This window comes from Oncorhynchus mykiss, chromosome 1, assembly GCF_057628025.1.
Source record: "Oncorhynchus mykiss isolate SJ-2025 chromosome 1, ASM5762802v1, whole genome shotgun sequence".
In the NCBI taxonomy this organism is placed as follows: Eukaryota; Metazoa; Chordata; class Actinopteri; order Salmoniformes; family Salmonidae; genus Oncorhynchus; species Oncorhynchus mykiss.
The window spans coordinates 43,675,607-43,692,202 of NC_143022.1; the positions used below are offsets into that span (position 1 = coordinate 43,675,607).

General features: G+C 41.8%; 1 protein-coding gene across 2 annotated transcripts; it reads right to left on the reverse strand.

Moving 5' to 3' along the window:
• Positions 1-577: 577 nt before the first annotated feature.
• Positions 578-16,467, reverse strand: uri1 (URI1 prefoldin like chaperone). Of its 2 annotated transcripts, none has more exons than XM_090231130.1 (11): positions 15,812-16,467; positions 14,726-15,755; positions 13,544-13,578; positions 13,226-13,304; positions 12,679-12,814; positions 11,428-11,519; positions 2,864-3,111; positions 2,463-2,721; positions 2,189-2,340; positions 1,733-1,973; positions 578-1,463 (listed from the first exon to the last, which is right to left on the reverse strand). In XM_090231130.1, the coding sequence occupies exons 2-11, from the start codon at positions 14,795-14,797 to the stop codon at positions 1,281-1,283; spliced, it is 1,497 nt and encodes a 498-aa protein (XP_090087256.1). In that variant the 5' UTR covers positions 14,798-15,755; positions 15,812-16,467; the 3' UTR covers positions 578-1,280. The 2 variants fall into 2 exon arrangements, with proteins under 2 accessions (XP_090087256.1, XP_090087259.1); XM_090231133.1 differs by lacking the exon at positions 15,812-16,467 and adding an exon at positions 14,401-14,449 and having other exon boundaries at positions 14,726-15,107.
• Between the last annotated feature and the right edge of the window lie 129 nt (positions 16,468-16,596).

The following is a 16,596-nucleotide window of genomic DNA, read 5'->3' on the forward strand; positions in this document are numbered from 1 at the left end:
TGGTTTGTCGAGATCGGTGTGGAAGAACTTGATTGGCCTGCACAGAGCCCTGACCTCAGCCCCATCGGACATCTATAGGATGAATTGGATCACCAACTACAAGCCAGGCCTAACAGCCCAACATCATTGCCCAGCAAGTTACTGCAGAAAAATCCCAGAAGACTGGAGGCTGTTATAGCAGCAAAGGGGGTACCAACTCCATATTAATGCCCATGATTTTGGAATGAGATGTTTGACGAGCCGGTGTCCACATACTTTTGGTCATGTACTGTATATGTGGCATACCTGTTATGGACAATAAAGACCAACACAAACATCAGCAGTGGGCAGCCATCCTATCACCTCTGACCAAAGAACATCAGCAGTGGGCAGCCATCCTATCACCTCTGGCCAAAGAACATCAGCCGTCATCTTGTTAATTTCCCCACAATTCTACATGTAGAATCACCACCCTCTTTGACACTCAGCAGGTGATCTACTGCGCACAGTCAACGTTTGTGTTGGTCTGGCTCGTCCTTAAGTGAAAAAAGGAGAAAAGGTTTGAGAAAAATCTACCCAAAGGGGAGTAACACGTGACTTTTTCCTCAAAATCTTTTATTTTCCTTCCAGTTACAACAATGTTTATTCTGACATAAAGCTGGTCACAGAGGTGGGCATTAGGCAGGTACAAGGGGATTGGGGACAATAAAGGGCAGTCAGCATATGACCCTGTGTAGAATAATCGTAGAAAATCAAAAAGGAAAAAAATAAATGACACAGAGCATAACGTTTTTAGCATAGCGGGCAAAATTATGGATCAAACAAATAGAGTGGTAAACCACTGGCCTTGTCAAGACACTGACACGAGAGCAACCACCATAAAATGAGCACCTAGGCAGTGTGGACTAGTGTAGTGCCATAATGTTGGAGGATGAGGGCTCTAAATAAACAACCTCTTGACTTAAATACATATTGCAATGAAGTGCTTACTTAGCAACAAAAGCTTGATGTTCCTTACAAGGCAGGTAAATGGTTAAGCGCAAGCGTTCTAAACAATGCTATGCTACTCTTACAGAGCCTCTTATAGAAGAGTCCTACTGTAATAGATACCCTGTGTACTAACAGGAAAAGCATTGTGAAAGAGAAGAATAAAGGCTTGAAGAGTGATGACAAAAAGAAGAAGAGACATGGCAGATATTAGGGAGGGTTCACAGTCTGTCCAGCTCAACAAAGTGCTGGTGTAGAACATCTATGTTAAAAAGGGGCCAGTCGTGTGAATCCTGGAGACTGGCTTTGCAGGGTCACTTCTGCTGCAGCCGGGCAGCTTTGAACTTGGACACCCGCTTAGGGGCCTCACGGGGGGCGTCGGGAGCCACCTCCTCCAGCTTCCGCTCTGGGATTGTGGGCAGAGCTGGAGGGACGATGGTTAGGTGGGGGATCGACAAGGGAATGGGCTCCTTCTCCACCACTGTGCATGAAAAGGCCTGGATGATCAACAAAACATTAACAGGAGGTGGTTAATGAGAGGCTGTAGAGCTGGACAGTGCACAGACAAACAACTTGTTCAAGGTGTATCCCTATTCAACATTCAAAGATCATGATTCGAAAAACAAATCAGCAGAGGACCACGGTCGTATTCATTAGGGCCTGCAATGGAAAATTCATGTTTTTTATTGCACAAGATGTTCAGGTAGTCCCTCTGTCAGTTGTCTTCCGTTTACTGTCTAATGAACATGACCCAGCTGAGTTTTACCTCGAAGCGTCTGGTGGGGTGTAGAGGGTTCCCGGTGGGGCTGTCCTCCTCTGTGATGCCGTCGCTGGTGTCGCTGCACGTGTTCTCGTCGTGGCTCAGGGTGCGTCCGAACGTCCTGTGCTCTTCGAAGTCGGCAGCGCTGCTCTCGCTGGTGTCGCTACATCCGCTGTTCTCTCTGCTCCGGGACTTTAGGATGGACTTCCTGGGGATGGGCTCGCCATTCTTCACATCCACAAACAACCTGACAAAAGTCCACAAACATAGGCCTAGTCAGCCATTATACCCAATCAGATCGCAGAACTTGTTAATAGACAGACACCATACCGAATCAGAACAAAGTACCTGGAAACATTCAGAGTAAATAACATTTAATATATGCCAATACATTGGACCCAAAATGTTGCTAATAGGTATGCCAACCAAGAACTAGATAAATGATGTGTAGTGTGGGTTTACCTGTAGATGTCTGTGGGTGTGGTGATGTTGTGGAGCCCATGGTGAGAGTGACCATTGCTGGTGCCGATCTTCTTTTTCCTCTTGGCTTGCTGCTTCTGTTCTTTCAGCTCACTGAACTTTAACATTGTGTTCTTCCCTGTGTTTATCCTCACCTGGAGACGAAGCGACAGCGAGAAAAATGTAGTACATTGATTTACATGACTCAAATAACATAATTGACGACATTGTTGACTGTTGACTGCATTGAGTTTAATACGATTTATAAAACACTGACCTTCTTGGGTTCCACTGTATGAGAGAAATAGATGGTAGGCAAACCGTTGCCTTCCTCCTCCTCTCCCTTGTCTTCCTCCTCCTCCCTGTCCCTGGTTGTACCGTTAACTTGGCCACTGTTGTGAGGCACAGTCATCTTGCCTTCACTCCTCTCGTCATGTCCGTTGACGCGATGATGGCCGCCACCATCTCCCTCCTTCTCTTCCTCAGAGGAGGATGTTGTGTCGTCATTGCCGTTGGTGTCTGCACTTCCAAAGTGTCTGAAAACAAATCAAAACAAGGCATCATGAGAAATCTAATCTTCACTTTTGCAATGAAACACAGGTGTGAATGTGGGAAGAGTGCCCTGAATCACTTCTCAATGTGAAAGTTCATGCGTTTTGTGTGCGTGAGCAACTCTACCGGTCATGCTCCTCCTCAAGCTTCTCCTTTGCTTCCAGCTCATCCAGTCTGGCCCACAGCTCCTCCTCAGACAGCACTCCTCTCCTACTCCCTCCATCTCCACCGCCCTCCTTCTCCTCCTCCATCTTCACAACAGCCTCCATTTTGGGCTTAGTGTGGGGCTTAAGGGCCACACGCTGCTTTCCTTTGCATACAAATTCTTCAATACTTCCAACCTCTTCTCTGATGTCCACATAGTCCCCTTTAGCCTGAGGAAACAGAAGGGTAGAAGCCAGCATGTTAACAATATCTGCTCATACAAATAGCTTTATCTGCACAGAGGAGTTGTCTATCAGACAAGCTGGCTGAAGAGGATCCTCAAAGCTCTTTGTTTTCACTGTAATTACACTTTTTTTATATTTAACCTTTATTTAACTGGGCAAGTCAGTTTAGAACAAATTCCTATTGACAATTACGACCAACCAGAAGGCAAAAGGCCGGGGGCTGGGATTAAAAATAAAAATATAGGACAACACACACATCACGACAAGAGAGACATCACAACACTACATAAAGAGAGACCTAAGACAACAACACAGCATGGTAGCAACTAGAGGTCGACCGATTATGATTTTTCAACGCCGATACCGATACCAAATTATTGGAGGACCAAAAAAAGCCGATACCGATTAATGTTCAATTTGGTTTAAATAATGCAAAAACAAAGTGTTGGGAGAAGAAAGTAATATGTGCCATGTAAAAATGTGTGCCATGTAAAAAAGCTAACATTTAAGTTCCTTGCTCAGAACATGAGAACATATGAAAGTTGGTGGTTCCTTTTAACATGAGACTTCAATATTCCAAGGTAAGAGGTTTTAGGTTGTAGTTAATATAGTATTTATAGGACTATTTCTCTCTATACCATTTATATTTCATATACCTTTGACTATTGGATGTTCTTATAGGCACTTTAGTATTGCCAGTGTAACAGTATAGCTTCCGTCCCCCTCCTTGCCCCTACCTGGGCTCGAACCAGGAACACATCGACAACAGCCACACTCGAAGCATCATTACCCATCGCTCCACAAAAGCCACGGCCCTTGCAGCGCAAGGGGAATAACTACTCCAAATCTAAAAGCGAGTGACGTTTGAAACAGTATTAGCGCACACCCAGCTAACTAGCTAGCCATTTCACATTGGTTACACCAGCCATTAGGCTGATAGGCTTGAAGTCATAAACAGTGCTGTGCTTGCAAAGAGCTGCTGGCAAAACGCACAAAAGTGCTGTTTGAATGAATGATTACGGGCCTGCTGCTGCTCAGTCAGACTGCTCTATCAAATCAGACTTAATTATAACATAATAACACACAGAAATACGAGCCTTTGGTCATTAATATGATCGAATCCAGAAACTAAATGATAGTTTCCAGATGAAATAGTGAAATACAGAACCATTCTGTATTTTATCTAACGGGTGGCATCCCTAAGTCTAAATATCCTTGTTACATTGCACAACCTTCAATGTATGTCATAATATTCTGGCAAATTAGTTCGCAATGAGCCAGGCAGCCCAAACTGTTGCATATACCCTGACTCTGCATGCAATGAACGCAAGATAAATGACACAATTTCACCTGGTTAATATTGCCTGCTAAACTGGATCAGTAGTTATAACTAGTGATTATGATTGATTGTTTTTTGTAAGATAAGTTTAATGCTGGCTAGCAATTTACCTTGGCTTCTACTTCATTCGCATAACAGGCAGACTACTCGTGGAGTGCAATGGTTAGAGCGTTGGACTAGTTAACTGTGCGGTTGCAAGATTGGAACCCCTGAGCTGACAAGGTGAAAATCTGTCGCTCTGCCCCTGAACAAGGTAGTTAACCCACAGTTCCTAGGCAGTCATTGAAAATAAGAATGTGTTCTTAACTGACTTGCCCAGTTAAATAAAGGTATAAAAAAAAGCAAGCAATGGGAACCTCCCCAGAGAGCAGAGACAGGTTAAAAATTTCAGATAGGCTTGGCGATGATAAGGGCAGCAACCTTAAAGAAAAAAGGATCTAAACATCTGACCCAGATGTTTTTTGGAGTTGATGTTTAAGGATCCCCTTTAGCACCTCGGACTCAGTGGCTGCGGTCCAAACACTTAGAAGACACACCCTATCCACTCAGCCCTCAAATTAAGTGGACACTTCTGATGATGTATGACGAGTATACCACCCTTGACCGGAAATTCGTCACTCGTTCATCCCGCGATGATTGCCTTTTCAGCCACCGGTAATTTGTGGGTGCTTTAAATGCACAACAGTCAATTATGATTGCATGGCTACTTATATTAAATAAATAATTATTAATATACACTACTGTTCAAAAGTTTTGGGTCACTGCATCCGTTATGGGTCAAACGACCACCCCTCATCACTGTCAAACGCTCCCTAAAACACTTCTGCGAGCAGGCCTTTCTAATTGACCTGACCCCAGGTATCCTGGAAGGATATTGACCTCATCCCGTCAGTAGAGGATGCCTGGTTATTCTTCAATAGTGCCTTCCTCACGATCTTAAATAAGCATGCCCTTTTAAAAAAATGTTTACTCCAGACCTGACTGGCCTTGACCAGCACAAAAACATCCTGTGGCACACTGCACTAGCTTCGAATAGTGCAAACGATATGCAACTTTTCAGGGAAGTCAGGAACCAATATACACAGTCAGTTAGGAAAGCAAAGGCTAGCTTTTTCAAACAGAAATTTGCATCCTGCAGCACTAATTCCAAAATGTTTTGGGACACTGTATAGTCCATGGAGAATAAGAGTACCTCCTCCTAGCTGCCCACTGCACTGAGGCTAGGAAACACTGTCACCACCGATAATTCCACGATAATTGAGAATTTCAATAAGTATTTCTCTACAGCTGGCTACGCTTTCCCGCTGGCTACCCCAACCCCAGTCAACAGCTCTGCACCACCCGCAGCAACCGGCCCAAGCCCCCCCCCGCTTCTCCTTCACCCAAATCCAGGCAGCTGATGTTCTGAAAGAGCTGCAAAATCTGGATCCCTACAAATCAGCTGGGCTAGACAATCTGGACCCTCTCTGCCTAAAATTATCCGCCTCCATTGTCGCAACCCCGATCTCTTTCATATCGTCTGAGATTCATAAAGATTGGAAAGCGGCCACGGTCATCCCCCTCTTCAAAGGCGGAGACACTCTAGACCCAAACTGCTACAGACCTATATCCATCCTGCCCTGCCTTTCTAAAGTCTTCGAAAGCCAAGTGAACAAACAGATCACCGACCATCTCGAATCCCACCGTACCTTCTCCGCTATGCAGTCTGGTTTCCGAGCTGGTCACAGGTGCACCTCAGCCACGCTCAAGGTCCTAAACGATATCATAACCACCATAGATGAAAAACAGTACTGTGCAGCTTCGACTCAAACACCTCATTCTTATCGGCAGACTCAACAGCCTTGGTTTCTCAAATGACTGCCTCGCCTGGTTCACCAACTACTTCTCAGACAGAGTTCAGTGTGTCAAACCGGAGGGCCTGTTGTCCGGACATCTGGCGGTCTCTATGGGGGTGCCACAGGGTTCAATTCTCGGGACGACTCTTTTCTCTGTATGTATATGTGTGTGTGTGATATATATATATATATATATAAATGATTTCGCTCTTGCTGCGGGTGATTCTTTGATCCACCTTTACACTTACGACACCATTCTGTATACATCTGGCCCTTCTTTGGACACTGTTAACAACCCTCCAAACGAGCTTCAATGCCATACAACCTCCAACTGTTCTTAAATGCAAGTAAAAATAAATGCATACTCTGCAACCGATCGCTGCCCACACCCGCCAGTCCACCTAGCATCACTACTCTGGACAGTTCGGACTTAGAATGTGGATCACTATAAATACCTAAGTATCTGGCTAGACTGTAAACTCTCCTTCCACTCATATTAACCATCTCCAATCAAATTTTCTATCTAGAATCGTCTTCCTATTTCACAACAAAGCCTCCTTCACTTATGCTGCCAAACATACCCTCGTAAAACGGACTATCCTGCCGATCCTTGACTTCGGCGATGTCATTTACAAAATAGCCTTTTTTTCAACAGTGAAGAGGCAACTCCGGGATGCTGGCCTTCTAGGCAGAGTTGCAAAGAAAAAGCCATATCTTAGACTGGCCAATAAAAAAAGATTAAGATGGTCAAAACAACACAGACACTGCACAGAGGAACTCTGCCTATAAGGCCAGCATCCCAGAGTCACCTCTTCACTGTTGATGTTGATACTGGTGTTTTGCGGGTATTATTTAATAAAGCTGCCAGTTTCTCAAACTAGAAACTCTAATGTACTTGTCCTCTTGCTCAGTTGTTCACCGGAGCCTCCCACTCCTCTTTCTATTCTGGTTAGAGCCCGTTTGCCCTGTTCTGTGAAGGGAGTAGTACACAGCGTTTTACAAGATCTTCAGTTTCTTGACAATTTCTCGCATGGAACAGCCTTCATTTCTCAGAACAAGAATAGACTGACGAGTTTCAGAAGAAAGTTCTTTGTTTCTGGCCATTTTGAGCGTGTAATCGAACCCACAAATGCTGATGCTCAACTAGTCTAAAGAAGGCCAGTTGTATTGCTTCTTTAATCAGAACAACAGTTTCCAGCTGTGCTAACATAATTACAAAAGGGTTTTCTAATGATCAATTAGCTAATCCAAGTTTATCATTTTAAAAGGCTAACAAAGTGCCATTGGCACACAGGAGTGATGGGTGATGGGTAATTTTATTTCACCTTTATTTAACCAGGTAGGCAAGTTGAGAACAAGTTCTCATTTACAATTGCAACCTGGCCAAGATAATGGGCCTCTGTACGTCTATGTAGATATTTGATTATTATTATTTTTTTAATCTGCCATTTCCAGCTACAATAGTCATTTACAACATTAACAATGTCTACACTGTATTTCTGATCAATTTGATGTTATTTTAAATGGACAAATATATTGTTTGGTTTTCTTTCAAAAAACAAGGACATTTTTAACCTGTTAGGGGGCAGCATGTCACTTTTTGATGAATTGCGTGTCCAAACTGAACTGCCTCCTACTCTGTCCCAGATGTTAATATATGCATATTATTATTAGTATTGGATAGAAAACACTCAAGTTTCTAAAACTGTTTGGATGATGTTGGAGTATAACAGAACTCATTTGGCAAGCGAAGAAAGAGAAGAGAAGAAGAAATCCAAACAGGAAGTGAGAAGTCGAATTTCAAAACAGAGCCTATTTAAATCCCTGATAGTTATGGATGTACATGCACTTCCCAGGGCTTCCACTAAATGTCACCATCTTTAGATCCTAGTTTTAAGATTATACTATAAAGGAGTGGCTCATGAGACCCCTTTTAGTGAGCGTTCTGTCAGAGCGCCTCAGTCTCATGAAGCGCGCTCCCGAGAGAGTATCCTCTCGTTCCAGGGCTTTTATTCAGACAATGAAATTCTCCGGTTGGAACCTTATTGATGATATATGTTAAAAATATCCTCAAGATTGAGTGCAGACATGTTCTGACTTGTTTCTACGACCTGTAACGGAACTTTTTGAGTTTTTGTCATGGAGGAATTGGTCGCGCCTCCATGAAGATGGATTACTGGGCTGAACACGCTAACAACAGGTGGCTAAATGATAGGCTTTATGGAACAAATCCGTCATTTATTGTTGAACTGGGATTCCTGGGAGTGCCTTCTGATGAAGATTAAAGGTAAGTGAATATTTAGTGTTTTTTTTTAACTAATGTTGACTCCAAGATGGCGGAATTGTCTAATTGTTTATAAGCAGGTACTGAGCTCCGTTCTCAGATTATGATTTTCCGTAAAGTCTTTTGGAAATCTGGCACAGTGGTTGCATAGAGGATCAGTCTCTCTGTAATTCTGTGAATAACACTTGCATCTTTTATCAATGTTTATGTTTATGAGTATTTCTGGGAAAATCACCGGATGTTTTGGAATCAAAATATTACTGCACGTAATGCGCCAATATGTAAACTGAGATTTTTGGATATAAATATGCACATTCTTGAACAAAACATACATGTATTGTGTAACATTATGCCCTATGAGTGTCATCTGATGAAGATCAAAGGTTAGTGATTAATTTTATCTATATATTTCTGCTTTTTGTGACTCCTCTCTTTAGCTGGAAAATGGCTGTGTGTTTTTGTGACTTGACCTAACATAATCATATGTGGTGCTTTCGCTGTAAATCAGTTTTGAAATCAGACACCATGGGTAGATTAACAAGATGTTTATCTTTCATTTGCTGTATTGGACTTGTTCATGTGTGAAAGTTACATATTTATAAAAAAATATTTTAGAATTTCGCGCGCTGCCTTTTCAGCGGAATGTTAAGGTGGGGTTCCGCTAGCGGAACGCTTGGTCTAGACAGGCTAAGTGACCCCAAACTTTTGAACAGTAGTGTTCGCCTACTGTATGATAGCAAATTAATTAGGTAACTGTCATTAGCCCGCCTAGCTGTAACTTCTGAAGAAGGAAACATATTTATTTATTTATTTATTGGATGGGCAAGGAGGCATGACTGAGTCAAATAGGAATCCTGACTTAATGAAGTGGTGATTAAAGAGCTCAGCCATGTGCTCCTTATCAGTAACAACCACATCATGAACATTAAGGGACATGCTCTATCTCAGCTCGCTGGTCACCATAGCAGCACCCACTCGTAGCACACGCTCCAGCAGGTATATCTCACTGGTCACCCCCAAAGCCAATTCCTCCTTTGGTCGCCTTTCCTTCCAGTTCTCTGCTGCCACTGACTGGAACGAACTGCAAAAATTACTGAAGCTGGAGATTCCCATCTCCCTAACTAGCTTTAAGAACCAGCTGTCAGGGCAGCTCACAGATCACTGCACCTGTGCATAGCCCATCTGTATACAGCCCATCTGTCTACCTCATTCCCATACTGTATTTATTTTGCTCCTTTGGTACCACAGTATCTCTACTTGCACATCCATATTTTGCACATCTACCATTCCAGTGTTCAATTGCCATATTGTAATTACTTCACCACCATGGCCTATTTATTGCCTTAACTCCCTTATTTGACCTTATTTGCACTCACTGTATATATACTTTGTTTTCTTTTTTCCTACTGTATTATTGACTGTATGTTTTGATCATTCCATGTGTAACTGTGTTGTTGTGTGTCGAACTGCTATGCTTTCTCTTGGCCAGGTCGCACTTGCAAATGAGAACTTATTCTCAACTAGCTTACCTGGTTAAATAAAGGTGAAATAAATAAATAAAAAATGGGCAGCTGTGAGGAGGAGGATTTATTCTCCAGGTCTTTAACCTTATTCCAGAACTTCTTGGGGTTAGACCCACAGAGAGAGAACTGCTCCTTAAAGTAACTAACTTTGGCCTTCTGGATAGCCTCAGTGCACTTATTTCTAATTTGCCTGAACGAGAGCCAGTCAGCCTGAGTATGCGTGTGCCGAGCGATTTGCCAAATGGAATTATTGAGGTGGAGTAACTCTGCCAGATCAAGGTCGAACCAGGGGCTGAACCTGTTTCTAATTCTCATTTTGTTTTCATGTATCTGTTAACAATACCACTGAAAATATCAAAGAACGGTCCAAGAGTCTTCGACAGAGGTGATCAAGCTGATTCTATACCAATTTACAGAGGCCAAGTCATCAAGTAAGGCTTGCTCATTAAAGTTTTTTAGCAAGCGTCTATGACAAATCAGGACAGGCCCGTTTCACTGAGCAGCCATTGCGAACACAGGCTGTAAAACAGTGATCACTAGGGTCATTACAGGAAACACCAGACTGATACGTATCAGGATTATTTGTAAGGATACCATCAAGGAGAGTAGCCTTTTCTGGGTGTTTGGAGTCATACCTTCTGGGATTGGTAAAAATCTGGGAAATATTTAGAGAGTCCCATTGCTTTAAGACTTGGTCAGGTTTAAGAATGTCCCAGTTTAGGTCACCTAGCAGGACAAATTCAGACTTAGTGTAAGGGGCCAGGTGAGAGCTTGGGTATTTAGGGTAGAGGCCGGTGCTGATGGTGGCCGATAACACCCAGAAACAGTCAACAAAGAGTTATTTGAAAGTTTAATGCGTAAAACCAGAAAATCAAATTGTTTGGGGACAGAATTGGTGGTGACAACCAAACACTGAAGGTGTTCCTTGGTAAAGACTGCCACTCCACCACCTTTGGAAGATCTGTCTTGACAAAAAAGTTCATAACCAGAAAGGTTAACATCAGTGTTCAAAACACTGTTTCTTAACCATGTCTAAGTAATGACCAACAAGTCTGGTCTGGAGCTGTGAACACACACTTTTAGGAAATAAGCTTCTAGTGTTAACGTGCAGAAAACCCAGGCTTTTTACAAGAGCAGAAGTCAGTGAAGCAGATATCGGAGCACAAATCAGAATTGGGGCTAGCAACAGTAGATGGGCCAGGGTGTACATGCACATTTCCAGATATAATCAGCAATAACACAATCAGGGCACGGCAGAGGACAGGGAGAGCTCTGCAATGTTGATTTAGAACATGTGAATATGCTTTAGATGGTACTTACGCCTGAGAGTTTTTCAAGATCCTCTGTGAACCCAACCCTGGCTTCAAAGTTCTTCTTCGTCTTGTGCAAGTCATCCAGCGCACTCCTTACATCTAAAAAAAAAAAAAGAAAAAGGACAAATTTGATTTTATATCATTTGTAAAACAAAAATTGGATTTAATTTGAAAAACAAAAATTGTGTGATTAGTGTGGAATTGGACAAATGTGTGTGTAAAGGGTCAAGACATGAAGCTTGTGAACCAGATTGGTCGTAGTCAGTAGAAAAGAGAAACAAAAACCACAGTATTCAGACCAGTAAGGGGTTAAATCCTGAACACACTGACAAAAAAGGGAAAATGATGACACAAACAGTTCATAATATCTCATGCCCTCGGTGCTACTTCGGATCATTAAATCTTCACAACAATTAAACCCCCGTTTGCTAATGGCAGCAAAGGGCCCCGTCGTCATGGCGACGCCGAGCCCTCAAGCCGTACGTCTCCGAAGCGTTGGGGAAAGGTCAAACACGGACAGCCTGACAACTCAGCGGGGCTGTTTGACAGATCTCAGCCAGCCATGTTTGCATTATGGCACTTAGCTGTGTAAAATCAGCCTGGGCAGGGTCAGGGAGGGGTAGGCAGGGTTATGGCACATTCACGCTTCGGTAAACATCAGTCTAATAAAGCTCCCATCACTATCACACATTGTTATTTAGGACGATTTGACACAATATTAAATAGCTTTTCGGGGCGTAGGGTGAATACCAAAGAAAGCAGGGGGAAACTGCTCTCCCTTACATGGGTAAGAGAAAGAAAGAACGGCCAGCAGTGGAATGGGCAGGAGGATTTTTAAGGCTGGACTGTTGTGACAAAATGATAGCAGAACATGGTCAAATAGCCTTGAGTAACCAAACAATGGCTTTATCAATGTGTCACATTCTGGTCACAATTCTACATTTTCAATAGTTAATTGCCCACCAGAAAGACTACAACAAATATTAGAATAATCCAAGTATTCACAAAATGAGTAGCCATTCAACTTTCCTTGACAACACTGAGTGATCACCTCTTTGTTTCTGACAGCAAGTCTATAACAACAGCCCCCTCTGCTGGGCAAATGCTTGGAGTGTTAAGACATTCATAATATGACCTCAATCTTTCACAATAAGCATAACCACTACCATACATACACAATTGACGAGTTAACTATCAAAGTTTTCCAAGGAATCATGGTATCTGAGAAAATTCTACATGGCTTCCAAAATAAACTCACGTTTCTTCCTGTGCTCCAAGAGCTTCTGGGCCTGCTTGGCAGAGCACTTGGCAAACCAGTTGTCTCCCAGTAGCACAGTGATCTCATTGGTATGGACCAGCTTCCCAGGCATGAATGCCAAAGGGCCAAACGGCACCTGTTACAGCAGAGAGGGGAGGAAAAAGGTTTTTAAAATAAATACTGCATTATTTAAGTTTCAAGTTCAAGTTCAAGTTTCACCTCGACTAAAATCAGTTTTATATTACGGCAATTGAAACATGGTTCTGCATATTTTTCACAAACTGAAAGTGAAATTAAATAGCTGAAAGAAAAGGAGAACATAAACTGGTAGACAAAGATAAGGCCTTCCCTGCACACAACATATATACACACACCCATCATAAGAGCTGTATTAATTGATGCGTGTTTCTTTCCAGATCAAGACAAGACAATTTATAATAAGGATGCATGGCCTGGGAATTCACTCTGACACACCTCATATAATAAACTTTAAATAAGCCCCTGCTATGGAAACTCTCCCCGGTGCATTTAATAAGAGAGAACGTACCATGATGTCATAGGACACCTCTTCTGGAAGAGTTTTGAGTTGATCCTCAAGGGCTTCATAGTCACCGTTTACCTTCTCCCTGAAAGTCCAAAGATTATAATTTTAGTAAAGTAACGGCACACACACACAATGATCCACATGCCCTTCCTGGTCTACCGGCTATCCCAGAACTAATGTTTAGCCTATCTATGTACTATCAAGGACGTGGTGAGGGACTTGGTGTAACTAGTAATCTAGGAGCACAGTAGCATCATAATTTATGAGATTCTGTTTGACTCCTACGCCAGTCAGTACGCGGAATTGCTACACAAGACTCACCAGTGCTGGATCTGAACTTCGCAGCCTTTCACCACCTGTTGTTGACAGAGTGACAATTCTATAGGTCAAACTTAGCATTTTTATTTTTAAAAAAACCTCTGAATAACCCCCTCCATTTTACAGTTCTTTACACCTACTCAATGTTGGGGAAGCAAATTCTCAGGAAGTTTAGGGTGTTTTGATTTAACAGCTGTCAAAGATTAATTGACAAAGGCTTTTCTGGAACTCACAGGACATACTTACACAGAAGCACCTACTTGGGGACAGGAAGAGGCATCTGTACACTTTACAGTGGATGTCATACTAGGAAGTAGCCTATAATATTACACTTTTGATAGGGGTATGAAATATGACGTGTACCATGGATGCGGCAGATACAATTCTTTACTCAATACGACAGAAATTTAGCTAAGCATGCCTGGTCAACACATTAGGCCTGTTCCTATTTGAAAGTAGGCCTACAGTAAAGTTGCACCCTCCTTCATGAGTCAAATTCTACTGAAACACAACACGAACATTACTTTGCCAACTGACTAGCTTTACTTTTGTCCTGCATTGCCATCAATGCATGCTAATAAACATCCAATCAATGACCAACACTGTGTATTGATATTCTCTGAACATTTAGATACGATTATACTAGCTCTAGCTAGCTATGGATGTTGAATCTAGGTCAGTGTTGAAAGGCCAGTAGTAAATTAGCTAACGTTAGGCCACACAAGGTAATGCTTGTGTGCGTAAGTGTATGGTAAGTTCATTAAACTATCCTTTACGCATTGGGCAAGTACATTTGTTTATTTATGCATTATGCTTGCTGAAAAATATAATTCAACATCAGAGCAATTGACAAACTTGACTTTGCATATTCTATGGTTGTAGTTAAACATGGTTTGGCCAGGATCCAAGCTGAAATAAACAAGAAGCAACATGTGACCGCTGGCTCAAGGAAGCTTCTAGAAAAAGGTTGAACTAGCTAGAAAGTTACCACGATTAATTATCCGTCGAAGATGCCACAAGCGCATAAATGAATATGCAATTAAATAGCTAGCTTGCAACATTCTGAAAGAGAATGCACGCTAGGCGGTCTCATTAATGAACATGTAAAACAATTTGATAATTATAAATCGACCGCGTGCATTGTCAGACAGAGCACACACAATCCATCTAGCTCGTTTATTTTACCTTCTTATGCTCCACTCGAAGTCTGTCAACTCCTTGTAGGACCTCTATGTGCCTTTTATTTCTCTCAGCCATCTTCCCATGTAATAATCAAATGAAATGTGACGTTTGTGAATCCAAAACAATGCTCAGGGGTTGTAAGTCCTAAAGAAATGTTTATGAATACAATTGCAGGTATTCCTGAGACGCGTTTTCCTCTTATTCATCAAAGGGGCAGTGATAGATATCCAAGACTTCGGAAGTGAGACCATTTCACACTCTCATTTTAGGATTTCAGCATGATCTCAAAAATATCCACGTAATATAATCCTCGATGTTCAGCGTCCTCCTCATCGACCCTGCGCCATGTTCCCCTGTCTGTTTCCCGGTGTACTCTGGGTAAAATGCTCACTTTCACAACAATGCATGGAAAGGATCACATTATGTAAGACTGTATCCAATAGGCTACATATAAACAGGATTTCCCTCTCTTGCAAGGGTATTAAATCAAACATATTTATCTTTATTCCCCATCAAATGCTTTAATAACTTCATTTTAAACATTGAGTGTTTACCTTATATTGCAAATTATATCTCTAGTTACAGTTGTAAATTCACTAGTTACAGAGATGAGACATATTTACAGAATAAAGAAACAATTCTCACTCAATAATATTATCCCATCAATCCAATTAGTATGATGACTGAGGTTGTAAAATTACTGTGATGATGGTCTTTTACATTCTTTGGCATAATGCAAAATCTAATAATCTATTTATAATGTTGCTTCAAGATGCACATGGTATAATTAATTGACCGGATGCTCTCATGATAGAGGACAGCAGTGTAGTTGGGAAGATTAATAGTCTGTCTCTTTTGCAGAATTATATACAGTAAATTCAAATGGCACAATCTTAGCAAGAGGGCGGCACACAGGCTCAGAACTCTGAACACGGGAGATGTGTCAAAGAAGTCACATGTGTAAACACGCTGCCTGTGGACCACGTGGTCCACTGCGCTCTGTAGCGGCTCAGCGAAGTCGAACGAAGTTGACCTGATCTGGGTCGTCACTAGTTACCACAGCCACAAAGTAAAAAATTATGGCTAAACCCCGACTATTTCTACAATTTCTCTTCTTAAAATTATATTTTAAACCTAACCTTAACCACAATGCTAACCTTATACCCAACCTTAAATTAAGACAAATATATATATATATATATATATATATTCATGAATTTCTAATATATAGACAATTTTACTTTGTGGCTGTGGTAACTAGTGACAACACCTGATCATTCTGAGGTACATTTTTGCATCGTCTCCACTCCCAGTCCTATCAAAGATAGTGTGGCCATGTCTTTGTAATTTGGGACAAGTAGGCTGATCCTAGATCTGTGTTTCAAAGACAACTTCTACCAGCAATGTTTATCAATCTAATTCATTAGAGATGAATGCTAATTTTATGTAGTTTGACTCCCAAAATGGGAATGTTTGAATAGCCTATTATTGAAAAAAACACATCATATTAAATACTATCAATCCAACACGATAAGGTAATTTTCAGACCTCTTCTTATTGGCTCATCGCTCTCTGACGTTGTGGCTTTCCAGGAAATGAACCAGTTGGTTCATTTCCTGTGACAAGGAAGGAATTCGATTAATGCCCCGGGTACGCCGGGTTAGTGCTGATCGCATTAGTGTTGAAACTGGGCTGCCTCCTGGTGGTGAGCCGGGTGAAACGGTCAAATCACACGGTGAAGTCCTCTGAAAACAAAAGTGAAGTATATTAAGCACGTGGATTAATGAGTTAGGATTCAGTGTTTTCACATGCAAAAGTGTTAGATCTTTATAAAAACGCATATATCACTTTACCCACACTTCCCAAGGAAAACT

What these genes read in the sequence shown, in the direction of transcription:
- uri1 (XM_090231130.1), bottom strand. Translation starts at nt 14,797, where the DNA reads ATGGCTGAGAGAAATAAAAGGCACATAGAGGTCCTACAAGGAGTTGAC. An exon ending in ATCTTGAAAAACTCTCAGGC is followed by an intron (nt 3,112 to 11,427) that starts GTAAGTACCATC and finishes CTGTTTCCTCAG; the next exon opens with GCTAAAGGGGACTATGTGGA. An exon ending in ACCCCACCAGACGCTTCGAG is followed by an intron (nt 1,464 to 1,732) that starts GTAAAACTCAGC and finishes TTGATCATCCAG; the next exon opens with GCCTTTTCATGCACAGTGGT.